The sequence below is a fragment of the Cervus canadensis genome, chromosome 1 (genome assembly GCF_019320065.1).
Source record: "Cervus canadensis isolate Bull #8, Minnesota chromosome 1, ASM1932006v1, whole genome shotgun sequence".
Classification (NCBI taxonomy): Eukaryota; Metazoa; Chordata; class Mammalia; order Artiodactyla; family Cervidae; genus Cervus; species Cervus canadensis.
In genome coordinates this window covers 106,941,092-106,968,406 of record NC_057386.1, presented here as the reverse complement: position 1 = coordinate 106,968,406, position 27,315 = coordinate 106,941,092, and the positions used below count along the sequence as shown (strand labels likewise).

At 43.2% G+C, this 27,315-nt stretch overlaps 1 protein-coding gene across 1 annotated transcript in view; it reads left to right on the top strand.

Annotated features, from left to right (window-relative positions):
* Nucleotides 1-467: 467 nt before the first annotated feature.
* The window catches only part of TMEM132B (transmembrane protein 132B), a 229,058-nt gene continuing 202,210 nt past the window's right edge, over nucleotides 468-27,315 (top strand). The window contains exon 1 of the mRNA XM_043489046.1: nucleotides 468-1,357. Within this exon, the coding sequence (XP_043344981.1) occupies nucleotides 468-1,357 (890 nt within the window). The remainder of the gene's footprint in view (nucleotides 1,358-27,315) is intronic.

The following is a 27,315-nucleotide window of genomic DNA, read 5'->3' as shown; positions in this document are numbered from 1 at the left end:
CAATGTCCCTGCACACATCCCATCTGGGAGTGACAGGAAGAAGTGTAACTATCAAATAAAAGCACCAACACCTCATAGACAACAGTCGGATGCCTGGTTGTGTGGTGGGCTGGGTAGGTGTGCAGCCTACTCTCTGTGGGGTGATTACAACAGAGTTGACCATGATCCTCTGAGTTTGGAGATTTGCAAGAACAAGAGGGTGTGATGTTTTCCCTCTGGGGGTATAATTCAGCCACAGGGCGATTGGGTTAGTGGTACCTGGGGGCTCCTTCCCACTCTGCCTTTGTTATTTTGGAAGATCCTTAGAGCACACTTTATGTAATGCAAGGACTTCCACAGTGATGAGATCCAGGAGACAGATGGGCGTGGCCACTGGGCAGTGTGCTGGGGGTGGGTGGGTGGAGCTTGCACTGTCTTAAATCCGGACTCTGTTCTCAGTCTTCCTTTCTCTCCTTTCTCGTGCAGTGATGGAGAGCCGAACCATCGTGGACAGCTTGCAGAGGTTCTCCTCGCTCCCCGCTTACCTTCCCACGAGCTTCCACATCTCTGACGCAGAGGAGTCCTTCTTCCTTAAAGAGGCCAACCAGGACATCACGCGGAACTCCAGTCTGCAGACCCGGGTGGAGTCCTTCTTTATCTACCGAGCCAGGAGGCCCCCAGTCGTCAATGCCAGCTATGGTCCATTTTCAGTGGAGAAGACGGTCCCCCGGGAGCTCATGCTGACTTCTATACCCTTTGGCCACGTGGGCCAGTTTCCCTTTAATTGGAAGGTGAAAGCCCACATCCTCGATAGCTCCATTTACTCCAACAGACCCAAAGTACAGACCTTGTTTTACATCACGGGGATGGGCTGGGCTGATGGTGACCCTGCGGAACAACTACCCTGTGTCAAGATGTTTGCTTTCCCCGAGGCCAGGGAGGTGGCGGCCAGCTGCCGGCTGCAAGGGACCCCGGGACTGTGTGTGGCCGAGCTGGAGCTGCTGCCCGAGTGGTTCAGCTCCGGGCTGGACCTGGAGCCTGAGGAGGAGATCCCGGCGCTGCTCGGCGGCACGGCCATGGAGCTCTTCTTCGCGCTCTACCCGGCCGACCCGGCTGGCCAGTGTCCCCTGGAAGAGGACGGCAAGTGGGAGAATAACATCCACTCGGGCCAGGATAGCCCCCCGCCGGCACCCCCCGCCCGGGAGAGGATCGGCAGTGTAGTGGTCTACCCGACCCAAGACGATCTGCGGTGGTCCATGCTGAACCTGGATGAGAACGTCGTCCTCTCTGTGCCGCTGAACCTCATCCGGGAAGGGGACACGGCCACCTTTTTGGTCTCCCTGACTAGTGGCTCTGTGGCAGACCACTTCACTCTTAGGTAAGAGGCTTTGCAGGGTTGGATTGGGCTGGAAATCCACTCTTGATCCTCAGTGAATCGTTATTCCATCAAGTGGTTGTTGATTTTAAGTTTCCTCCACCACAGTGAGGAAACTTACAAACAAGACCAGTGCAAGCTAGCAGACTAGACAGCCTCAAGCAGAGTGTTTGGGGATGGGCTCTGGGCCTCTCTGTTTTCTAAGCTCTCCATAAGTAATTCTGATATGAGGCCAGGATTAAAATATTTGCTTGGAAGGCAGTGATTCAGGCTGTGAGGGCCAAGTGTGTCCCTTTCAGGCCCTCACCTGCTATTCTGAACCTCTCACTGCCCCCTTGATGTGCCAGGTAGAATCCCAGAATGCCCAGAAGTGAACACCTTGTAAATGAATTTCTAAATCCACAAAGGAGTTTTCTGAGACAATATCTCCTACCTCTCAGGTTTTTTTTTTTTTAATTATTTATTTGGCTGTGCCGGGTCTTAACTGGAACATGCAAACCCTTAGTTGCAGCATGTGAAATCTAGTTCCCTGACCAGGGATCGAACCTGGGCCTCCTGCATTGGGGGCATGGAGTCTTAGTCATTGGACCACCAGGGAAGTCCCATCCTTCCTCTTAGTTTTTAATCAGTAAAGAATCCTTTGTCAAAGCAAAGCAGCTGTCTATATCTGTATGATGAAGACTTGATTTTAGGATTGCAGAAAGTGGGGGAACTTCTCTGTGCTAAAGGTACAAATCTGTCTAGCTTATTTTGCTCACAAAGGTCCCTGGGTAGCAGTAGAATGCATGGCTCTGCTACACACTGGCTATGTGCCCTGGGGCAAGTCACCCAACCTCTCTGGGCTTCAGCTTCCTCATGGGTGAGATGGCAATAATCATGGGATCTACTTCCTGGGGTGGTTGTGAGGATTACACAAGTTAATCAAGTTCTTAGAACAGTGCCTGGTGCATGGAGAGTCTTCACTGAATGTTAGGCTGTGGTTGTTTCCTCACCCCCAGATGCTGAGCTGGTAGGCATCAAAACTGCAGTGCGGGTGGGGCTTTGTTTTGCTGGATGCAGGTGAGGAAAAATAAGAACTAATCATGAGTCCTGTGTGGTCCTTCTGATTCTGAGAGGCTGATGTCCCAAATCACACCTGTCTGAAGATGTCCTTGTTCAGAACCTGCCAAGAGGATCCCAATACTCTGGCAGATCCCAAATGGGTTTAGTAGCTTGCAGGAAGTAGGGTTCTTGTTTGGAGCCCCTTGAGTTAGTCTTGGTGATAAAAATTGATTCAGAACTGGGTGTGGACCCAGTCCTGTGCTGGTCACTCCAGTGATGGGGCTGGTCTGGTCTAAAACACAGCTCTTGCTCTGCAGAGATTCTTTCAATGCCAGGCAGTGCCAGCTGCTCACTATAGACCAAGAATGGCGTAGGGATGCCTTCTGCTCTCCTGCCACTCACTCTCCCAAGGCAGACATGATCAATCAACTGCAGCACCTAGTGTTCCCTCTGCCATGGCAGACATTACTAATATACTGCCACACTGAGCCCAGGACTCCAGGCAGCCCCTACCAATTCATGTGAGGGAGAGGGTATGACATTTCAGACTCAGCTTATTTGCCATCTTGGGTGTAGAGGGAATGTTATTAGTGAGAATTTCAAGGAAAGGGAGAGCAGATGCCCTGGTGGTTGGGAAAGTCTGGGAACCTGGCTGAGAAAGGCATTTCAGGCCAGCAGAATGGCGCACACAGTACTAGATAGCTTTCACTGAGAACTTAGAATGCTCCAGACCACGTTCTAAGTGGTTTATATTCCTTCACTCACTGAATTTGACAACAAACAACTCAAGTAGGCAAGTATCATCATCCCCATTTTTCTGAGGCACAGAGAGGTTAAGTAACTTGCCCAAGCTCACACAGCTAGGGAGTGGTGGGTGTGAACCTACTGGTGGGCAAGCTCTAGAGCCTGTGCCCTTCACCCCCACAGTCAACTGCCTTTTGAAGATAGGAGGGGGCAACTGCCGCACCTCCCAGACTGTGCATGGTTCAGTCATGCCAGAGCTGAGGGTCAATTTAGGGAGAGAGACACTGCTGAGACTGGAAGGAGATCCAGAATGTAGAGGCCCCTGAAGTGGCATCTTGGTTCTAAGTAGAAACGCCTCAAGTTTTTGTTGCTCACAGAAGTTAATTTTAGAGCTGAAATGAACTCTAATGTGCTGACTTTGACCTGAAAGGTCAAATCATGAACTGTCAGCCTCCAGGAAATATTAATACTATCCAGGGGCCTTTAGCTGTGGGGCCTTGAGACTGTCCCAAAGGAGAAGCACTTAGTTTAGAGTTTGCAAACTGATGGTCATAGCAAGCCTAACCCAGAGATGTGGGCTTTTTTTTTTTTTTAATCTCATATGGCATTCCTTAAAATATATAAAAGAGTTGACAACCTCTGACAATAGGGAGATTTCACATTTCATTTTCTTGGAAGGTTTTGAAGATTTGGTGACTTGGCTACAGTTGGCTGTCGTTAGGGAGTGGCTTCCCGCTTTAGATGGATCATGCATTGCCTGGCTCACTCCAGTCCCCACCATGCCCGGCCCATTGCACTCACTTATCTGGTTCTTGTGAGCATTTTGAAACTCCTGATATAATATTGGAAAAAGGGGAAAGCAGTGCTTAAAAGAGGGGCTAAATTCTAACCTCTGAAGGCAGACATCACTGACTCAGTCACTGTGGGTGTCAGGGAGACAGAAGTGGTCAGTGAGTGCATCATAGGAAATGAAACATCAGGGACTTCCCTGGTGGTCTGGTGGCTAAGACTCCGCGCTCCCAGTGCAGGGGGCCCAGGTTCCATCCCTGGTCAGGGAACTAGATCCCGCATGCCACAACTGAGGCTCCCTCATGCTGAAACTAAGACCTGGCACAGCCAACTAAATAAATGTTTTAAAAAAGGAAGTGAAACATTCCTCCATCATAACTGGTATTATTTAGTGAATTAGTTGCTTCATGTAAAACAATTAGAAGAGTGCCTGGTACACTGTAGGTGTTCAGTAAGTGTTAATAGATACAATTATTTATATATTATAATTGATGCTATTATGTTTAATTGATATGATTGATGCTTTTAAATAATTATGTGTACTGTGCCAGGCTCAAGTTGTGTCTATCACAGGCAGCATACAAAGTATTCGTGTCCATCTTATGAATGTGGAAACTGAGACTCAGAGAGGTTAAGCGTTACCTATCTGAAGCCGTGCAGTGGGGAAGTGGTGGGGTTGGCATGTGGGTCTGCAGGCAGGAGTTGAAAACACTCTTGGGTGGTTCTACTTGTCCAGGTGGAGACTGAGCTTTACCTTTCAGATCTTTCTGGGTCACCATCTAGAGTTTCTTGTCTTCATGCTTTCCTAGATATGACTACTGTTTCTTTTTGTTTGTTTGCTTGCAGAAGCTTTATTCACTTATAAATTATATAGTGAACTTAATTTTAAAAACCAGTATATCAATATCAATTGCATTCTTATACAAAGATAAAATTCTAATTTCTTTATTGAAGTATAGTTAATTTACAATGTTTTGTTACTTTTAGGTGTACAGAAAAATGATTCAGTTATACATACATACCTAAATACGTAATGGGGCTTCCCAGGTGGTGCCAATGATAAAGAACCTGCCTGCCAATGCAGGAGTCTAAGAGTTGAGGGTTCTATCCCTGTGTCGGGAAGATCCCCTGGAGAAGGGAATGGCAACCTGCTCCGGTACTCTTGCCTGGAGAATCCCATGGACAGAGGAGCCTGGCGGGCTACAGTCCATGAGGTTGCAAAGAGTTGGATAGGACTAAAGCGACTTGGCGCACATGCACACACATACATACATATATATGTACATGTTCTTTTTCAGATTCTTTTCCATTATAGGTTATTACAGGGTAATGAATACAGATGACTTATTTCTTTTTTAAAAATAATATTTATTTTTTAAATTTTTTAAAAAAAATATTTATGGCTACGCTGGATCTTCCTTGCTGCAGATGGGCTTTCTCTAGTCACGGCGAAAGGGCGCTACTCTTCATTGTGGTGTGCAGACTTCTCATGGCAGTGGCTTCTCTTGTAGAGTACAGGCTCTAGGCCCGGGAGCTCTGTAGTTGTGGCTTGCAGGCTCTGGAGTGTGGGCTCAGTAGTTTTTGGCACAGAGGCTTAGTTGTTCTGAAGCACATGGAATCCTCCCAGACCAGGAATTGAACCCTTGTGCCCCGCATTGGTAGGTGGATTTTCTTCCACTGTACCACCAGGGAAGTCTGACTATTATTTCTTATGCTGAACTTATAGCCAGAGAAGAGTGAAGTGAAGAGTGAAGAGAAGAGTGAAAGTGAAGGTCACTCAGTAGTGTCCGATTCTTTGTGACCTCCATGGACTATACAGTCCATGAAATTCTCCAGGCCAGAATACTGGAGTGGGTAGCCATTCCCTTCTCCAGGGGATCTTCTTAACCCAGGGATCAAACCCAGGTCTCCTGCACTGCAGGTGGATTCTTTACCAGCTGAGCCTCCAGGGAAGCCCCAGAGAAGAATGCACTAAAATTGTGGAAATAAATGAAGAGCACCTAGATGAGAACAGAGGTTATTTATTCAGAGCTTGCTTTGGCAAGGGAGTCAGTCACCATCACTGACATTTGGCAGAGACCCAAGGGCAGTCAAGGAAGTAGGAAAGTTCTGCTCTGATTGTCAGTGTGGGGAAGCTGGAGGGGGCTCCCAAGCAGTGAGCATCTTATGTGACTGGTCTGGGAAGCATATCTGGCTTTTTCTGGCTGACCTTGAATTGGAAGCAGAGGCTGTCAAAATGGAAGCTGGCAGTCATGGACCAACTTCAGATCTTTCTGGGCTGACTGTTGCTGAGGCTGTGGTTTGGCATTTTGGCTTGGTTGCTGCAAGGTTGTGGGTCAGACTTTTCTTGTCATAGATGGTCTGGCTATTGTCTTTTTATATATTCAGACTCTTAAAAATAAAACACTGTTTTCAGGCTGTAGGGGATGTGTTATTTCCCAACATAACTGATTGTTTGTTTTAATCATGTCTTTTATGAATGAAATGTGACATATTTCATTCTGGCTCAGATGAAACCCCAGATCAAGTGTGAATGCGCACAGGATTCACTGAGATAATTTTAGAATTGAAGACGTATGGACGGGGGACAGGTCTGTTCAATTTTCATGTGTTACATTGCTGTTTCTGACTGCATATTGTATTGGGGCCAGTCTGAACAAAAGTTGGATTGGTTGTTCTCTAACACAGATAGACTCTGTTAAATGCTAATATCTAAAACTAACCATATGTTGAAAAGCCTTTTATTTATTTGTTATTTCAAATTTAAAGTTGCAGAGTTTTCTGTCTTTCTTTTTTTAAATATTTATTTATTTGGCTGCATTGGGTCTTAGTTGGGGCACACTGGCTCTTCGTTGCAGTTCCCCGGGGCGCTCAGTGGTTGTGGCACATGGGCTTAGTTGCCCCACGGCATGTGGGATCTTAGTACCTTGACCAGGAATCGAACTGGTATCCCCTGCATTGGAAGGTGGATTCTCAATAACTGGACCACAAGGGAAGTCCCCAAGATCCTTTTAGCAAAGGGTTAAAAAGTGGGGTTTGGAGTGGTTGGGGACTGCTAGGCTGGATCCAGGGTAAGTCTTTCAAACCAAGAAAGGCTGACATATTATGAAAGTTTTCCCACTCCATCTGTAATGTCTCCAAGGCCAAGAGTGATCCTGAGAAACTTTATCCCTGATTTATGAAAATAGCTCTTTCTTGGCTTACACAGAGAAACCTCCCAGGCTGACCTCTCATCCTGTTAGGCAGTGGAGCCCAGTGGTTAAGACTGTAGACTTCAGGGCCAGACAGCCTAGGTACCAGGTGCCAGTTGGGTGACCTTAGGCAGGTTACTTAACTTCTCTGTGTCACAATTTCCCCATTTGTAAATGGGGGCTGTTTATGCAGGTCAGGAAGCAACAGTTAGAACTGGACATGGACCAACAGATTGGTTCCAAATAGGAAAAAGAGTACGTTGAGGCTGTATATTGTCACCCTGCTTATTTAACTTATATGCAGAGTACATCATGAGAAACGCTGGGCTGGAGGAAGCACAAGCTGGAATCAAGATTGCTGGGAGAAATACCAATAATCTTAGATATACAGATGACACCACCCTTATGGCAGAAAGTGTAGAGGAACTAAAAAGCCTCTTGATGAAAGTGAAAGAGGAGAGTGAAAAGGTTGGCTTAAACCTCAACATTCAGAAGACTAAGATCATGGCATCTGGTTCCATCAGTTCAAGGGAAATAGGTGGGGAGACAGTGGAAACAGTGTCAGACTTTTTCTCTTTTGGGCTCCAAAATCACTGCAGATGGTGATTGCAGCCATGAAATTAAAAGACGCTTACTCCTTGGAAGGAAAGTTATGACCAACCTAGATAGCATATTAAAAAGCAGAGACATTACTTTGCCAACAAAGGTCCGTCTAGTCAAGGCTATGGTTTTTCCAGTGGTCATGTATGGATGTGAGAGTTGGACTGTGAGAAAAGCTGAGTGCTGAAAAATTGATGCTTTTGAACTATGGTGTTGGAGAAGACTCTTGAGAGTCCCTTGGACTGCAAGGAGATCCAACCAGTCCATCCTAAAGGAGATCAGTCCTGGGTGTTCATTGGAAGGACTGATGCTGAAGCTGAAACTCCAGTACTTTGGCCACCTCATGCGAAGAGTTGACTCATTGGAAAAGACCCTGATGCTGGGAGGGATTGGGGGCAGGAGGAGAAGGGGACGACCGAGGATGAGATGGCTGGATGGCATCACTGACTCGATGGGCATGAGTTGAGTAAACTCCGAGAGTTGGTGATAGACAGGGAGGCCTGGCATGCTGCGATTCATGGGGTCGCAGAGTCAGACACGACTGAGAGACTGAACTGAACTGAACTGAACTGATACTTTAAGTGCCTATTTATGAAGTGTCAGCTTTGCTCAGCCAGATTCTTCCCTTTCATTTGTTGCCACCGCATGCTTCTGGTTGCTCAGGCCAAATGTCTAATCACCAGATTGACTTTTGCCATTCTCTGATACATACCCCTCCATTTGAACTGTCTGCAAATCTTGAGTTTTCTCTAGAAATGATGAGCTCCCAATCAGTAGAGGCATTCAACAAGAGAGGCTGTCTACTGGGAGGGGCACTTCTGGGCAGGTTGACGGGCTCTTCTGCAGTTCTTCTGGGTCATCCACACTTAATGTGTCTGGTAGGATTTTCCTATATAGTATTCAGAATTGAACTCCCTCCATTTCAAGCCAGAGTCCTCTCTTGGCCTCCTGACAGGTCTCCCAGCCTCCACCTTTGCCCCCTGCTGTCTTGAGCAAAAGCCAAAGTTCTCATATGGGCCCATAGGCCTGACATGATCTGACCTCCTCCTGTGGCCCCTGCCCTGCTCTGATTTTTTGGACATACTTTATCATTTATATTAATGACATAATATATCATCATTTATGGCTCACCTCTTCCTGCTGGAATGTGAGGTCTCTGAGGGCGGGGACTTTTGTTCTTTGATGTGCACTAAGGACCCAGAGTACTGTCTGCCCACAGAATAAGTGCTCAAGAAATATGTTTTGGGTGAATGAATGAGTGATTTTGGAAATGTTGTGAAGCATTGTTCCTGGATGAAGGGTGTGAATTGTCAAGACTGTATGAATTCATGGAATAAATAAGTAGGAATTTTATAAATACTGAAGGTTGGGACATTTGGAGATCTACTTCTGGCAGAAGTTTTGTCTTGGCTACAGTGTGAGAATGGATTAATCATTTCTTCTTTTTTTTTTTTTTAAATGTTTGTATTTATTTATTTGGTTGTGCTGGGTCTTAGTTGCAGTACCTGGGATCTTTAGTTGCGGCACATGGGACTTCCCCTGGTGGTCAAGAGTGGCCAAGACTCTGCTCTCCCAGTGCAGGGGGTCCAGGTTCGATCCCTGGTCAGGGAACTAGATCCCACATGCCACAACTAAAAAATCTTCATGACGCAACTAAGGATTCATCATGTCTAATCAAACTGTAGGCAGTGCCAGTGTAGTCTAAACTTTGGTAATTCACACACCCCCTTTAGGATTTTTTTTTCGTCATGTCAGATGCTGCCACATCCTACCATTGTAAGTTAAGTCATATCCACGTGCCTTCTTTGTACAATTTTTATTTGCTCTTTTTCTTTAAATGAAATCACTTAAAACTTACATAAACACGTTTAAAAGGATACCTTACATCAGCCATCATAAATAGAAATCGGTATTACTTGTTTACATGAAAGGGTATTATAAAGATAAGTTACAACAATAACAACAGCAAAGAACACAACACTGCTAAGTGCTAAGTAGGTGTCATCACCTGTGGAAGCAACCTGAGGTCGGATTCCTGCTTGAAAGCAGGTTTAGCTTGTGCTGCAGAAAGGTGATGGCCACGGAAACTTTCTCCCATACATTGTCACAGATTCTGGAGAGGGTGACTGTCTCCCTCTGTGACTTCTTGCTGTTTGAGCTATGTCTATGTGACATCGGGACCACCTGCAGACCCAGGACCAGGCTTTGGGAAAACTGGCTGCTGAAGACTTTCTCATCCATGGGATCAAGGAAACACCAGGAAGCATCCCCTCCTGGTCAGCCTCTGTCTCCCCCATGGAGGTACTTTCTCTCTCCCATGGATATCACTTCCTGTCCACAGCACTTCCTCAGGGGCTTCTTTTGTACCTGGTTGAGAATGTCAATTACCTCAAAGCCTTCTAGATTCCCTGACTACAAGACCATCTTCCTTCATTTCACCACTGGGCAGAAGAGGTGGTCAGAAGTGTCGGAGGTAGAAAATGTAGTTGATGACTATGGGGTGGGTGAGCCTGCAGGCTGAAATCTAGCTGTCATTGATGGAGCAAATATTTTGCGATCACCTATTGTCGTCCACCTTTGGTTTGCTTTTCTTTTTTCCTTTTGAAAAAAGCCACACATGCTCCCATCTCTCAAGCTCGTATTTTCCAAGGAGGAAGGCAGTAACCAAGCAAATACACTAAATTATACACAATTAAAACCCAAGCTAAAGGCCACGAAGGAAACAAACAGAATGCAGTATACTCAAACTTCATTTCATTTATTTTAATTTTTAAAAAGCTTTTTGTCTTGGGATGATTTTAGATTTATAGGAAAGTTGCAGAAAACGCAGATTTTCCCTAATGCAAATATTTTTCACATAGCCACAGTGTGAATATCAAAACCAGGAAATTAACATGGCTGTAATATTGTTAACTAACCTACAGACATTATGAAAAAGTGCCTGCTGTTCTGTAGCATCCTTTTTTGGCTCTGGGATCCCACATTGCTTAGAGTTGTTATAGCTCCTTAGTCTGATGAATTCTGACCTTTGGTCTTTTTTTTTTTGGCTTTTTCTCTCTTTCATGACCTTCATGTTTTTGATGAATACTGACCAGTTATTTTTGACAATGTTCCTCAATTTGGGTTTTTCTTGTATCTTCTCATGATTAGATTGAGGATGTGTGTATTTGGTAGGAATCTCAGTGAAGTGCTTGTCCTTCTCTCTGTTGTATGGGAGGCATGTGATGTTGACATGTCTCATTACCACTGATATTTACCTAGGTTACCTTCTTAAAGTGATATCTTTTCAGTTCCTCCACTACAAGTATGATTTTCCCTTTTGTAATTAGTAATAATAACATCTGGGAAGATAATTTGTGACTGTCAACATCTTTCATGTACTTTTTGCCCATGAATTTTAGCATCTGTCAGTGATTCTTGCCTAGAATGCAGTAATTTTTAAATAAATGAATCAGAAGTGAATATTACAGGAGAATCTTGGCTCTTCTTGATCACTGCTTATTTGTATATTAAGAAGTGAGCCAGAAGCAATTAGTCATCATAGAAACCACTACACTTTTTCTGCTGAAATGAAAGAAGATGCTCTATGCACTTAGGGGGTCCAGAGGGTTTTGAGATGACTGCCATTCATGCTTCCCACTGCTGGGGGCCCAGGTTCAATTCCTGGTTGGGGAACTAAAATCTCATTAGATGCATGGCATGACCAAAAAAGAGAAAGAAAAAGAAAATTAAAAAAAAATTAATCTTAGTGCTCACTTTCACACTTAAAACAATAGCAACATGGGAGGATTTCCCTGGTAGTCCAGTGGTTTAGACTCCACTTTCCACTTCAGGGAATGTGGATTCAATCCCTGATCAGGGAATTAAGATCCCACATGCCTTGCAGCCAAAAAACCAAAACATAAAGCAGAAGCAATATTGTAACAAAAATTCAATAAAGACTTTAAAAATGGTCCACACTAAAAAAATCTTAAAGCTTAAAAAAAGCCAATAGCAACCTGTTTGGTGATATTACCTCAGGTGGTGCCCAAAATTCAGGCTTTATTAATTTTTTCCCCAAAGGAAACTCAGATTTCCCTTGAGGACACTCTGCATAGACACAGATGCTCTGAATCCGGCAATGTCAAAGCGCAGATTAAGCCTAGATTTCAGCAGAACTTAGAAAGAAGGTAGGCAATTATTTCCCAAACAAACCATAACCTGCCCAGAGTGTTTAACTAGTTCCAAAAGTCATCAGCTGCATTCAGTGAGTGTATTTCCATTATTAGTACATGGTGCTTAGCCCCATCTCTACCTGGCTTTCCACCCCAAGTTCACTGCAGTCTGGGAGCTCCCATGGAGGCTGGTAGAGAGCAAATATAAATGTCACAGGCTTGAGGGGTCTAGCTACAGAGGTTTTTTTTTTTTTTTTTTAGCTTTATTTTTTTTATTTTTTAGTTTTTATTAGTTGGAGGCTAATTACTTCACAACATTTCAGTGGGTTTTGTCATACATTGATATGAATCAGCCATAGAGTTACACGTATTCCCCATCCCGATCCCCCCTCCCACCTCCCTCTCCACCCGATTCCTCTGGGTCTTCCCAGTGCACCAGGCCCGAGCACTTGTCTCATGCATCCCACCTGGGCTGGTGATCTGTTTCACCGTAGATAATATACATGCTGTTCTTTCGAAACATCCCACCCTGACCTTCTCCCACAGAGTTCAAAAGTCTGTTCTGTACTTTTGTGTCTCTTTTTCTGTTTTGCATATAGGGTTATCGTTACCATCTTTCTAAATTCCATATATATGTGTTAGTATGCTGTAATGTTCTTTATCTTTCTGGCTTACTTCACTCTGTATAATGGGCTCCAGTTTCATCCATCTCATTAGAACTGATTCAAATGAATTCTTTTTAATGGCTGAGTAATATTCCATGGTGTATATGTACCACAGCTTCCTTATCCATTCATCTGCTGATGGGCATCTAGGTTGCTTCCATGTCCTGGCTATTATAAACAGTGCTGCGATGAACATTGGGGTGCACGTGTCTCTTTCAGATCTGGTTTCCTCAGTGTGTATGCCCAGAGTGGGATTGCTGGGTCATATGGCAGTTCTATTTCCAGTTTTTTAAAGAAATCTCCACACTGTTTTCCATAGTGGTTGTACTAGTTTGCATTCCCACCAACAGTGTAAGAGGGTTCCCTTTTCTCCACACCCTCTCCAGCATTTATTGCTTGTAGACTTTTGGATAGCAGCCATCCTGACTGGCGTGTAATGGTACCTCATTGTGGTTTTGATTTGCATTTCTCTGATAATGAGTGATGTTGAGCATCTTTTCATGTGTTTGTTAGCCATCTGTATGTCTTCTTTGGAGAAATGTCTGTTTAGTTCTTTGGCCCATTTTTTGATTGGGTCATTTATTTTTCTGGAATTGAGCTTCAGGAGTTGCTTGTATATTTTTGAGATTAATCCTTTGTCTGTTTCTTCATTTGCTATTATTTTCTCCCAATCTGAGGGCTGTCTTTTCACCTTACTTATAGTTTCCTTTGTAGTGCAAAAGCTTTTAAGTTTCATTAGGTCCCATTTGTTTATTTTTGCTTTTATTTCCAATATTCTGGGAGGTAGGTCATAGAGGATCTTGCTGTGGGTTTTTTTTTTTAATTGTAAGAAATATTCTTTAAATTCTATTTAGTTCAGTTCAGCTCAGTCGTGTCCGACTCTTTGCGACCCCATGAACTGCAGCATGCCAGGCCTCCCTGTCCATCACCAACTCCTGGAGTTTACCCAAACTCATGTCCATTGAGTCAGTGATGCCATCCAGCCATCTCATCCTCTGTCGTCCCCTTCTCCTCCTGCCCTCAATCTTTCCTAGCATCAGGGTCTTTTCAAATGAATCAGCTCTTCGCATCAGGTGGCCCAAGTATTGGAGTTTCAGCTTCAACATCAGTCCTTCCAATGAACACCAAGGACTGATCTCCTTTTGGATGGACTGGTTGGATCTCCTTACAGTCCAAGGGACTCTGAAGAGTCTTCCCCAACACCACAGTTCAAAAGCATGTTCTTTGGTGCTCAGCTTTCTTTATAGTCCAACTCCCACATCCATACATGACCACTGGAAAAACCATAGCCTTGAATAGATGTACCTTTATTGACAAAGTAATGTCTCTGCTTTTTAATATACTCTCTAGGTTGGTCATAATTTTCCATCCAAGGAGTAAGCATCTTTTAATTTCGTGGCTGCAATCAGCATCTGCAGTGATTTTGGAGCCCAAAAAAGTAAAGTCAGCCACTGTTTCCCCATCTATTTGCCATGAGGTGATGGGACCAGATGCCATGATCTTAGTTTTCTGAATGTTGAGCTTACAATTTTTAAAAGTTTCACACATAGGATTTCATGTAATAACCCTTTTCCCCTCTAAATTGCCCCTCCCCCATCCCTCTCCCCACTGGTAACCACTAGTTTGTTCTCTGTATCTGTGAGTCTGTAGCCTTTTTTTGTTGTTATATTCATTAGTTTGTTGTATGTTTTAGATTCCACATTATAAGTGATATCATGTAATATGTGTCTTTCTCTCTTTGGCTCATCTCACTTAGCATAATGCCCTGTGAATCCATCCATGTTGCGGCAAATGGCAAGGCTTTGTTCTTTTTTATGGCTGAATGATATTCCACTATGTATCTGCACCATGTCTTCTTTATCCAGTCACCTGTGGCTGGACACTTAGCTTGCTCCCATACTTTGGCAATCATAAATAATGCTGTTATGAACACTGGGCTGCGTGTGTCTTTTCAAAGTAGTGTTTTTGTTTTTTTCAGGTATTGTACCCAGGAGTAGAGTTGCTGGGTCACATTTTTAGTTTTATTTTTAGTTTTTTGAGAAAACCTCCTAACTGTTTTCATGGTGGCTGCATCAATTTACATTTCCAACAATGGTGTGTGAAGGTTCAAAAGGAGATTTTTTTAATTTATTTTTTTCTGCTCACCACCAAAAACCTAGTTTCCATCCATTGTTAAATGATGATCCTCTCGACCCGTGTCCCCCTCCCTGCCCTCCTCCCCTCTGGCAAACACTACTCTGTTCTCTGTATCTGTGTGTTTTCAGTCATATGTGGCATATAAAAAAAACAATAAATGAACAAAGCAAACAAAAGAAAAACCGACAAAAGGAGATTTTGACCTGTGTGGATTACTTTATCTTAGGTCACAAGTATGGAGAAACTGGAGTGTACCTAGGTTAGGGTGGTGGCCAAAAAATTGATGTACACTTAGCTTGTGCCAAGCTACATTTGATGTTTTGTTGCTTTAACCTTGGCAGTTGTGTTAGGAGGTTGAGGTGGTTATTTTCAAAGCTGTCTTATAGACTAGGAAACCCAGACTGCCCTCTCCTCTCTGGAACAGACTCCTGCCTGTGGGCATAAGGAGGGTGGCAAGTGCCAGCAGTCTCGGCCGCTGCTCCCCTGTGCAGGCATTTGTGGTGGGGCTGCTTGTCTGCAGGTGGCTGGTGCATGACCTTGCATGGCCTTGGCACCCAGCCTCAAGACCTTTCTTCTTCCTGCTAAGGGTTGCCCTGTTCCTGGGAATTGTCTTGCCGATCGCAATACTCGCAGGGTGTAGCTCCATCACATCCAGGAAAGTGTTGTGCATATCATTACCACTCTGGCAGCTGAAACTTCATTGGTTAATAGTTTCTGTATGTGTGTGCATGCATATGTATCTCCATCATCTGGTTTGGTCTGCCCAGTGGCAGGCATTGGGCAGAATCTGGAGACAAAACAACAAAAGAGAGAGATGGGGCAAGATATCTAGTCCCCCTCTTTGCCCTCTGGCTAGACTGTGGTTTGCTTATACCCCTTCATCTGTTGCTATAGCAATTGTTGGCAGTTCATCTCCTGTAATTCTGGATTTTATAAAGTAATCACTCTTTGCTTTCGTCCCTTTAGACTGGGGATGATAACAGTAGATACACAGGTCCACCTTGTTCCAAACATACTTATAGAATTTCTGACAATTGAGTATCAGTTTTCAAATTTAAATTCACTAAAGTGAAATAAATTTAAGAATTCCATCTCAACTGAACAAGGGTCCCCACTGTTGCCAGCACTGCAGTACATCACTGTCCCTAGGCACCCCCTCTGCCCTGCCCACATGTCTGTGAATAGTCCCCTCCTGGGACCTGCTGGGCCCCTGCTGGGCACAGTGGAGAGTCAGCTGGTGGGGTTGTGATGAAGGAAGATCTCTGGATGCTACTTAACTACCTTTGAAGGTTTGCCTGACATGCTACCCTCAGTGAAAGTGAGAATCTGGTTGCCATGTTGTGAGGGTCACTCTCCTCTTCAGACATTTAACTCTATGAAGGAGAGCTAGGAGTTTTCATGCCTGATAGTGTTGATGGGGCCTGAGCCAAATGGGGTTGGCCATCACCCTGGGGCTGTCCCATTTTTTATGTTTCTGATTCTGAATATCAATACCTGTTTGTATCAGGCAGACATTGTGCTAAGTGCTTCCCATCCATCCACCTTATTTTTTCTTCTTTCCTCACTGAGGACCTCCCCGACTTGTCACATGAAGAAGCTGAAGCTCAGGAAGTTAGGTGACTTCCTCAAGGAACAGGAAGCCATGAAGTCAGGACTTGAACCCAGGTCATTCCATTCTGAGAACCTAAGCCCCTTGTTGCTATGCTCAGAGAGGCCACATCTTGAGATGACATGGCAGAAATATCTGTCAGAGGAGAATGGATAAATAATGGATAAATAAATAGCTAAATATTTATATAGAGAAATACTCTGCAAGTATGGAAATGAATTCGTGCTATAATTGTTGAAAAAATCTCTAAAATCTAAGGCTAAGGGGAAAATTTTTGCCAGCTCAGACTTACAGTGGGATATAGTTTTAAAAACATGCAATGTGTTTCTGTTTGTTGTATATAAATACATTCATATGTAGTCTGTGCATAAAATATGTGTGCGTGTGTGCGTTAGTCACTCAGTCGTGTCCGACTCTTTGCGACTCCATGAACTGTAGCCTGCCAGGCTCCTCTGTTCATGGGATTCTTCAGGCAAGACTACTGGAGAGGGTTGCCATTTCCTTCTCCAGAGGTGCATAAAATAAGCATGAACATAATAAGCACCAGCATCAACAGAGGTGGGTTGAAGGCAGGCAGGGAACTTGTTTTATTTGTCAATCTGGTTGGTGGGAGTTATGGGTGTATTGTGTTCATTTTTCTTGTGTGGGCTTCCCTGGTGATGGTAAATAATCTGCTTGCAGTGCAGGAGACTTGGGTTTGATCCCTGAGTTGGGAAAATCCCCTGGAGAAGAGAATGGTAACCTACTCCAGTATTCTTGCCTGGAGAATCCCATGGACAGAGGAGCATGGTGGGCTACAGTCCATAGGGTCACAAAGAGTCGGACAGGACTGAAGGACTAACACTAACTTATTATTCTTCGTACTCTTTTAGGTGTTGGAAATATTTCATAATTATGCTTTTGCTAATATTTTATATAAAAATTCAGACATATAACAACGCTGAAGGAAATTTATGGTAAGACTCTACATGCCAACCACTTAGATTCTGCCATTACTATTTTACTGTTTTTGCTTTATCGTGTATTGGTCCATCTGTCAATCCCTCTATCCATCCATGAATTCATCTTATTATTTGATGTATTGAAGAGCAAACTGCAAATATTTATTCACATTCCTCTAAATAGTTCAGTGAGTGCATCATTGGCTAGAATTCAATGTTCATGTGATTTTGACTGGGATTGCATTGCATCTATAGGTTGATTTATGGAGAACTGCCATCTTAACAATATTGAACCTTTTGATACATGACCATGATATATTTCCCCATTTATTTACCGTCTTTAATTTTCTTCAGAAATACTTTATAATTTTTAGTGTACAGGTCTTGTACATCTTTGGTAACTTTATCTTTTAATATTTTATTTTTAATAGTATTATAAATGGAGTTGTTGATTTTATTTTCATTTGACATTTTTTTTATTGCTAGTCTGTACAGATACAATTGACTTTTATGTATTGAACTTGTATTCTGCAACCTTGCCAAATTCACTTATTTGTGTTTTTATCCTTAAAATATATCTCCTGTAGACAGCATATAATTGTGTCTTGTATTTTTATTTATTTTGATGATCTCAGCCTTTTAAATAGGCTATTCTGTTAATATTTAATGTGATAACTGATGTGGTTAGATCTGAGAATCATCATTTTATTATTTGTTTCTATTTGCTTCTCTTATTGTTCCTCTGTTTTTCTTTTTCTGTCTGTTTGGAGGATATTTGAATATTTTAATGAATTCTAGTTTGACTTTTCTATAGGGTAAACTCACTTGCATTATACTTTTAGTGATAACTTTAGGGATTGCAATATATACATAACTTTTCACAGTCTACTTTAAGTTCATGTATCATTTCCCACAAAATATAAGGGCTTCTCTGGTGGCTCAGTAAAGAATCTGCCTGTAGTGCTGGAGGTCTGGGTTCAATAACTGGGTCAGGAAGATCCCCTGGAGAAGAAAATGGCTACCCCCTCCAACATTCTTGCCTGAAGAATTCCATGGAGAGAGGAGCCTGGCGAGCTACAGTTCATGGGATTGCAAAGAGTTGGACATGACTGAGTGACTTACACACCACACACACACACAAACACACACACCATTTCCCATAAAATATAGATAGATAGTAGGTTCATTTAACCACCTGTGCCCTTAAAAGCTAAAGTTATTTTAGATAATTACATAGAAATATGTTAAAAACTCTAGAAGACAATATTATAATTTTTGCCCTAAATAATTTTGTGTATTATAAAAAATTGAGGAAAAAGCAAAAACTAAAATAGCCTTTTGCACTTATCCAGATGTTTACTATGTCTGATGCTCTTCATTCCCTTTTAAGTCTTTATCGGTGCTACTTCTATTCAGTATATAGAACTTCTCTTGGAAGTTTTTTGTAGTGCAAACCTTCCAGCAATGAACTCCTTTTATTGGAAGATGTCTGTATGTCATCCTCATTCTCAGAGAGTGTTTTTGCTATTTATAGAATTCTGGGTTAGCAGATTTATTTTTTTCCTTCTGCACTTTAAAAGCATTTCACTCTTTTTTTGTCCTTCTTAGTTGGGAGTGAGAAGACAGCCATGCATGGCATTGTTCGGCTGTAGGGCATGTGTTGTTTTCCTTTTGCTTGGTGTGTCTGCCTTTCAGCTGACACAGTATGTTGAAGCTCAGCTGACACAGTATGTTGAAGCATGAGCTTCCCATGCTTGCCTTGTCTTGGGTTTGTTTTGTTCTTGAGTTTGTACATTTGTGTCTTTCATCCACGTTGAGAACTTTTCAGCTTTAATTATTGAAATGATTTTTTCTTTCTCATTCTTTTACTCCTCTGCACATCAATTATGGGCTAAAATTTAGATCACTTGCTATTGTCTAAACAGTTGCTTGAGGCTCTATTAATTTTTTTCCAGTCTTTACTGTCTTTATTCTTGTTCTTTTCACATTGGGTAACATCCCTTGACCTGTCTTCAAGTTCACTGAATGTTTCCTTTGTCTTTTCTATTTGGCTATTAAATTTATCTAGTGAAATGTTATTTTCAGATATTGTAATTGGATGTTTGGATGGAGAGGTGGAAAGGGCAGTTAGAAATGTGAGTCTGAAAATCAAAATAGATGTCTCTTCTGGAGATGGAAATTTAAGTCTCTGGGCAGTCATATCCTAATAATTGAAGCCTTGGGGAAAATGAGATTTTCTCAGTAAAAATGCTGAGAAGAAAAGAGGGCTTGCGACTGAGTCCTGAAGGACTCCAACATTTGATAAATAACGAGAGAATCTTCAGAAGAGCAGCCAGAGAAACAGCAGAAAAAATGTGAGAATGTGACATTACACAAGCCAAGAGAAGAGACAGGAAACAAGAGTCAATAGAGGTGAATGCTGCTGAGAAATCAGGCCAGGAAATGAAATTACCCTTTGCATTTTATATCTGGAAGTCATTGGTGACTTTAATAAGATGATTAATTGACTCCTAGGGATAAAAGCTAGATTGAAGGGACTTGGGGGTGTGATGCATATTAGTTAGCGATTCAAAGGGAATCTACATGTGGCAGAAACCTCAAAGAACACTGACCTCACCAAGACAGGAATAGATTCAGGGAAAGGCAAGAAATTCCACAGGAAGGTATCTGTCTGGTGAATCAAGGATATCAGAGCATCAAGGATTGTATGATTCCCTTGGCCTTTCCCTCATTATCACAGGATGATTGCTGCAGTGGTGGCCATCACATCTGCATTCCATGCAGAAGGAAGGAAGGGAAGAGAGAGGGGCAAAAAAATCATGTGCACCCGAGTCTACCCCACTTTAGGGATCTCTCCCAGAAGCATCAATCAACACCTTTTGACTAATGTTCAATGGCCAAACTGTTCTCATGCTCAAATCTGTCCATAGTGAGTAGGGAATTGTAGGTGTTTAACTGGACATACTGCCAGTCTCCTCACCTCAAATCAGAGTTTTCTTGATGAGGAAGTAATGGAAGATGGATACTGGGTTAGCAACTAGCAGCGTCTGCCACCTATGATTTGATGAATGTAGGGGACCTGGGGTATCAGGAGAATTCTTTTCCCTAAAGCTAAAGGAGCCTGTATGTGTTTAAATGCTGAAACAAAGCTCAAAGTCCTGGTGGTTTGATTTCCCAGGGCCTGAAAGAACTTCCTGTGTATCTTATAGGCTTCTGAGACACAATTGGGTGTCCTTCTTACCTTTACCACTCATTTAAATTTTTTTTTCTTTCTAAAAATATTTATTTATTTATTTGGCTGTGCTGGGTCTTAGTTGTATCATGCAGGATCTTTAGTTGTGGCATGTGGGATCTAGTTCCCTGAGCAGGGATCAAACTTGGGGCCTTAGCTCCTCCCACTCCACCCCACACTGGGAGCGCAGAGTCTCAGCCACTAGACCACCAGGGAAGTCTCCTAAAACTCACTTTAGGGTGGCTGAGAATTTTATTTTAAAAAATAAGTAGTTGTGTGCACAGTTTGTCTGATCCATGTGATTTGTTAATGTGAAGCTGGTTCAGTTTGCTCTTTCATCGTTTTGTAGTTGCCTGCCAATGACTTGGACAGTAAATAATTATGGAGAGATTCAAACGGGAGGTACTAAAGAGAGATGCAAACTGCACTCTATGATCCTTTCATGCTGTTTGCTGGAGTATTGTTTGGTGCCAACTTCATCGGATTTCCAATAAAAGTGTAGTGTACTGTTCATTTCTCTGTTGCTTCAGTAAAAAAAATTAAAAGATAGTCTCTACTTCTGTTATGGTAAGACTGACTACCATTCGCTGTCATTTAGATACATTTCATAACGCCAGGATGGAGAAAGAGAATGAATTATGTAATGGTATGACCTATAATCCACAATTTTAAGGTTAAATGGATGTTTAATTGCATTTCTTCCTACCTGAGTGATCTAAATCCACAAAACTTTTTGCAGGAAGTTCACCAGCCACTCCTCCAAGTTCTTGGAGTATTTTATTCACACTTCTGATCAAGCCTTTATCCCAGAACATCTCAATTAACTGAATTTGTGTCAGTGTCTATGCTTATGCACTTCTGCGGTCGGGGACTGCTGATTTGGCAGTCTGTGTTTCTGGCAAGGACCGGTAGCCTGTTAAAGCTCATGAAATCTCCCTTGAGTTGGATTAAATTTGAAATTCAGAATAAGAAAACTTGCCACTTACCTCCAGGGTCCCAAGTAATGGTTTTTCTTCACTGACGACAATGCAGTTGCACCTGCTACTTCATAAATCCATGGGCAGTTTCCCTATAAATGGGAAATCAAACATCCTTCCCAGGATGCTTACCCTGGTGGGTTTAGCTGAAGGAGCTTTCTGCCTGCCCTTGGGGTTGGGATGTCAGGATCAATGTTCAGCGATGTTATTTCAGAAGGAAAAAATAGAAATAAAGATGCCCTTTTTGCATTGCTGAGGATCACAGTTGTAGATACTTTATACACAGTACGTGAAATCCTGATTGGGTTAAATGGCAGGTGAAAAGTAAAATGGTACCTGTCCTGTTACAGATTTGCGGCGATCTTGATTGTGACCTGAGGAAGCAGGAAAGAATATGAGAAGAGTGGACTGTGTTGGTAAAGACCTGGTCCTCTTCTGTCTGCTCATCTCCCACCATGTTTCAACTGCTTATACCTTCTCTTGGTTCCCAGAAACCACCATGTCTACTTCCAGTTCAGAGAATTTTTAAAAATAAAGTTAACCATTTTAATTTTGTAATATCTCTTTTTATTTATTTATTCTGGCAGTGACATGTGGGATCTTAGTTCCCTAAGCAGGGATTGAACCCCAGCCCCCTGCATTGGGAGCATGAAATCTTAACCATTGGACCACTAGGGAAGTCCCAGGGCATTTTCTTTGTTCCCTATGCCTGGAATGTTTCCCCATGGTGAAAAGGGCTGGCCCCTCCCCACCTTCTTATCTCGAATACCCCTTTTAAAAATTTGTTTATTTTTTGGTCTCACCTCTTGACTTGCGGCATCTTAGTTCCCCGAGCAGGGTTGGAATCCATGCCCCTGCAGTGGAATCCCAGATTCTTAATCACTGGACCACTCGGGAAGTCCCATCCATGCCCCTGTTTTCCAGCCTCTTTTCTTCCTCGTGCTTATCATGTCGTGAAATAAGCCAAACTTATTTGTGCACTCATTTCTTGTCTGTTTCTTCCACACTGGCATGTTGGCTTCATGTAGGACATGTGCCTGGCTTGTAGCTGGGGCTCAGTAAATGGGAAACAGACACACTTTGACATTCCAGATATAGCAGTTAGCTTATGAGGGTGGATACCTGTTACGGACCTGATTGTGTCCCCACCAAACTCATGTTGAAGTCTTAACCACTAGCCCCATCTGATTGTATTTAGAGACAGAGTCTTTCAAGAGGTGAGGTGAGGTCATTAGCACAGACCCTAATCTGATATGACTGGTGTCTTTATGAGAGGAGGAGGTGAGGACACCAGATGTACATACAAGAAAAAGCCATGTGAGGACACAGAGAAGCTGGCCATTGACAAGATGAGAGGTCTCTGAATAAATCATCCCAGGTGGCATCTAGATCTCGGACTTTGAAATATCTAGATTTTCCAGAACTCTGAAAAATAAATTTCTGTTGTTTAAGCCCCCTAGTCTGATACTTTATTATGGTACCCCTAGAAAACGGATTCAGTGCTCTATAATGTGTGTGCTCAGTTGCTCATTCGTGTCTGACTCTTTGCGACCCCATGGACTATAGCCTGCCAGGCTCCTCTGTCCATGGAATTTTCCAGGCAAGAGTACTGGAGAGGGTTGCCATTTTCTACTCCAGGGATCTTCCCGACCGAGGGATCAAACCCGCGTCTCTTGCATCTCCTGCTTCGGCAGGCAGATTCTTTACCACTGCACCACCTGGGAAGCCCCCAGTGCTCTACAATGGAAAACAAATAACTTTTAATACAATTAGGTGGAGATTCAGAAATTTCTCACAGTCTCTGATTCTCGTTCTCTCCTTCATGACTCTCGTGTTTTCCATTCTGTTTCATGATCATTTTGAGATCTTCAAGACCACAAATTTTTATCTTCGGGTTGGATTGATTTATTGAGGCTACTGCTTGATCCACCAGGATCTTGCTCTGAACCGTGGGTGTGAAGAACATTGTTAGGGCAAAAGAAAAGGTCTTAGCGAGACCTTCTTATTCTCCAATGTCCTCTCCCTGGAGCCTCATCTTTCTTAGATCAGAGATGATGTTTCTATCTAAATTCTCCTGGGACACAGGAAATTCTTCAGGATCCTACAGGATTCTCATGAGAATTTGCAGAGAGGTGAAGCTCTCAGCTCATTCTCAAACACATTTCTTTCCTCGTGTCGATGTAGAAGGTGGCTGGTTTTAACCAGTAAATTAGTCCCTTGAGTCCTAGATGTTTCCTGCCAGGGTTCAACTTGAAATAGAGAAACACGTGGACGGAGACCTCCGTCGAGGTTTCTCCGGGGTTTCAGCCAAGCCATTCTAATGCCTCTTCCATTCCAGAACCCCCCTCCCCCATGCTGCTCTTTCTTTCTGTCATGTCAGGGTGTCTTTTCTCCTGCTTGGCTGTGTTGGTCCATTTGTCTCCCTCTGGGCTCATTGGCTAATTGCAATTATGTGCTGTTCAAGAAAACGGAGAGCAAAAAAGAGACCATTTGTGGCTCAAGTGAGAAATGAGAAAGAGTGGCTATTTCCAACTGCCTACAGAAAAAAAAATCCTTCAGTTTTGGTGGTTTCGTGTTGCATGTCGAGAGTTAAATTTCATTTTGTAGCAGGACTGGATTGCACAGCTGAACTCCATAAGATCAGATATAACATTTCCATCACTGAGCAGGTTAATAAAGTCCCTAATAGGATTTGCTGACCATAAGAACGGCAGACCAAGCGGCAGAAAGGTTTTATTTATTTGCCATCTGTATGTAAATTTTGCTATTATGGAAATTGTGTCAGAAATTGGACTGCAACTGGATAGCACACAATGTGCTGTAATATTTGAGCTAAGATACACAAAAAAGGCCACCTCTGTGGGTATGCGCGTATGAATAATCCAGCTCATTGTTGCTTTCTCCAGGAAACTCAGTCTCAGACTCTGAATCTAATCTGTGATCACCATGGCCGGGTTTATTTAAATATGCAACAGTCACTCAAAGACTAGGAGATGGGGGGAGTTTTCATAGGAGAAGGAGTACCTTGCCTTGCCTTATTATTCAATCTCAGAATCCAGTGCCAATCCTTCTTTTTATGACTCCCCAGGTGACTATAAAGAGACCATTTCACTGCTAGAGGACGAATATTTCTGGAGTTAATTATAGCTAGTCAAGGAAGAGAGGAACACCTCTTTGCTTTTATCCTGAAAGAAACTCAACTGACATAAAGCAATTAAATTGGTACTCAGGAATGTGGATGTCAGCTCTGTTACATAATCAGTGACCTGGGGTGGGTGAGCAGGCAGTGGCTGCCTTTAAGGTGCATACATCACGTTCTGTCACGCCTGGTTTCAGAGTCTGACTGGCCAGTGCCTCTTGTTCCTATAGTAATGTTGGAGTCCGGAGAAAGTGGTTAGAATCTTTGGTTAGACTCACACATGAATTCACTCGCCTTCCATGGTCCCATGAGTTCTTAATTTTGTTGTTTCACTTTCTCCAAAGTGACCAGGTTTTGGAATGACTTTTCCCTTTAAACTCCTCTTGGATACACCTAAAATCAGTCTGCATCTTATACTTTGGGAACCACAAATGCAGGGGAAAAATTATTTCAGGCTACCCCCAGAGATGAGTGTAGATTTTCAAGTTCCAAACATAGGTGCTTGGTAGCATTAAGTTTGGGCTTTCCTGGTGACTCAGTGGTAAAGAATCTGCCTGCCAATGCAGGCTATGTGAGAGGCGTGGGTTCTGTTCCTTGGTCGGGAAGATCCTCTGGAGGAGGAAATGGCAACCCATTCCAGTATTCTTGCTTGGAAAATCCTGTGGACAAAGGAGCCTGATGGGCTACAGTCCGTAGGGTCGCAAGGAATCAGACATGACTGAGTGACTGAGCACAATGTTGAGTTTACCCGGTGAGAGTGGATTCCTTCTGCATCCTGTTTCTATCGTGATTCAGTCAAGGAGAGAGTCTCTGTTTGATGCCCCAGAGTCCCTTGCATCTCTAACCACTTGCTCATCTCCTTTGTGGCTGACTTTGATTTTGTTTTGAACAGTGCGGGCCCACAACCCAGGTTGGGAGCCTTCAGTAGGCAGCAGTGGCTGGCTAGAATTCAATAATGTTGTTTTTATTGTATTTATTTTAGAGATTTCTTCTCTTTATGGAAAGTGATACTGTTTTTTTCCATTTAAGTGCTGATACATTGCTTCTTTCCCAGATAAATTTGTATAAAGGCAGTGAGAAGTTTTAAAAGAAAATGTTAAGTAAGAATTAATACAGATGGTACTTTAGCAAGAGAGTGTGGCATACTGTGGGGATACCTGCAGACTGGGGAAGTTGGTTGATAACTTGTTTCTTTGGGAGTAACTGGAATGTAACTGAGTTTTAACCAATAAATTCCTCTCTTGGGTTCTAGATGTTTCCTGCCAGGGTTCAGTTTGAATAGGGAAACACGTGGGAGGAGATCTCCTTTGGGGCTTCTTGGGGGGTTTCAGCCAAGCCTTTCTAATGCCTTTCCCATTTCAGAAGCCCCTAGCTTCAGAAGCTGGCTCTGAGGTGGACATTTACACTCCCCTCACTTGACAACTCTTCACCAGTGGCCAGCTGACTGGAACATGGGCTATTTACACTCTTCCTATCCCAGCTGTCTCCCTTCTAAAACGGCAGGATGATACTGCTTCTTATAGGCCGTGTGATGAGTCTAGAGGGAGTCACCTGCAGGGGTGAATTGCCCAGGTTGAGGGAGGTGTTCTAAGAGGGTGAATGTATCCCCTGCCCCTTCTGAGGGCTGACACTGATCTGGGATGTCCATCACAGAGCAGGGAAGCTGAGCGGTCCACACAGAGAAATTGGGATCACTTGGCACAGGCCCCAGGGAGCTGAACTGATGCCTGTAGTCACACCTATGCTTAAAATGTAGGAGTCAAAATCATCTGAAAGCAGAATTTATGTAAATAAGTGCTTTTCTTCTGTGGGAGAGGGGAGAATAAGACTGAGTGACCAGCTTTTTAAGTCATCAGAAAATCTGTCTCTTGAAATTTCTCCCAGTGTGCTCTGGGGACCACTGGCAACAGAATGCCTTGGAAGAGGCTGCTAAAATCTGATCCCTGGGCCATATCCAGACCCTCTGTGTGGGAATTACTACAAGTGGTCAAAGTGCTGCTGCCCACAAAATCTGATCTGCTATCTGTGTGCCTCAGCTGCGAAGCACCTGTGCAGGTGTGTAGGTGGGATGTGATGGTTGTCTTTCTAGAGGGCATGCCTACTTCAGGCTGATGGGAGCACCCCTGAGGGTACAAAATAAAGAGAGTTCTCAGAGGTGGGCTGACTCAGGAGGGGGCTTACCCTTGAGATCAAGAGGCAACTGAAACAAAGGGAGAGCCCCAGAGGAAGCCCAGGCATAGGTCAAGAGAATTTAGGAGGTAGATTTGAGTTTGGGAGAAAGCAGAGGTGACATAGAGTTTGGGTAGGGAGATTATACCTAAGAAGGCCTTGAGAACTGAGCAAGGAGTAAGGTCACTCCTCAGGTGTATCCATGCCTTAGTTTCCCCTTCTATAAATTGAGGATAACATCTACTTCACAAGACTACTGTGAGGAATAAATTAATATACAAAAATAGCTTGGAACAGGGTCTGACACATAGCTCTAATGATTATTTTTTCCTTGTTATAATTTTTTTCCACTTATGTAGGCCCTAGTATATCTCAGGGGACATCATGAACATGCTTAAAGGATCCTCATTGACTTGGTTAGACCCCTTAGGGATGTAGAAGGAATACTTTTCTCTAATAAGCATCTCTTCTGCATATGCCTGCAGTCCTAGCTCCTTGCTTTGGGTTCTGACTAACAGCCATTCATTAAGCACCTTCTAAGCTAGTGTTTTAGAAGTTACCAAGAGATCCTAGA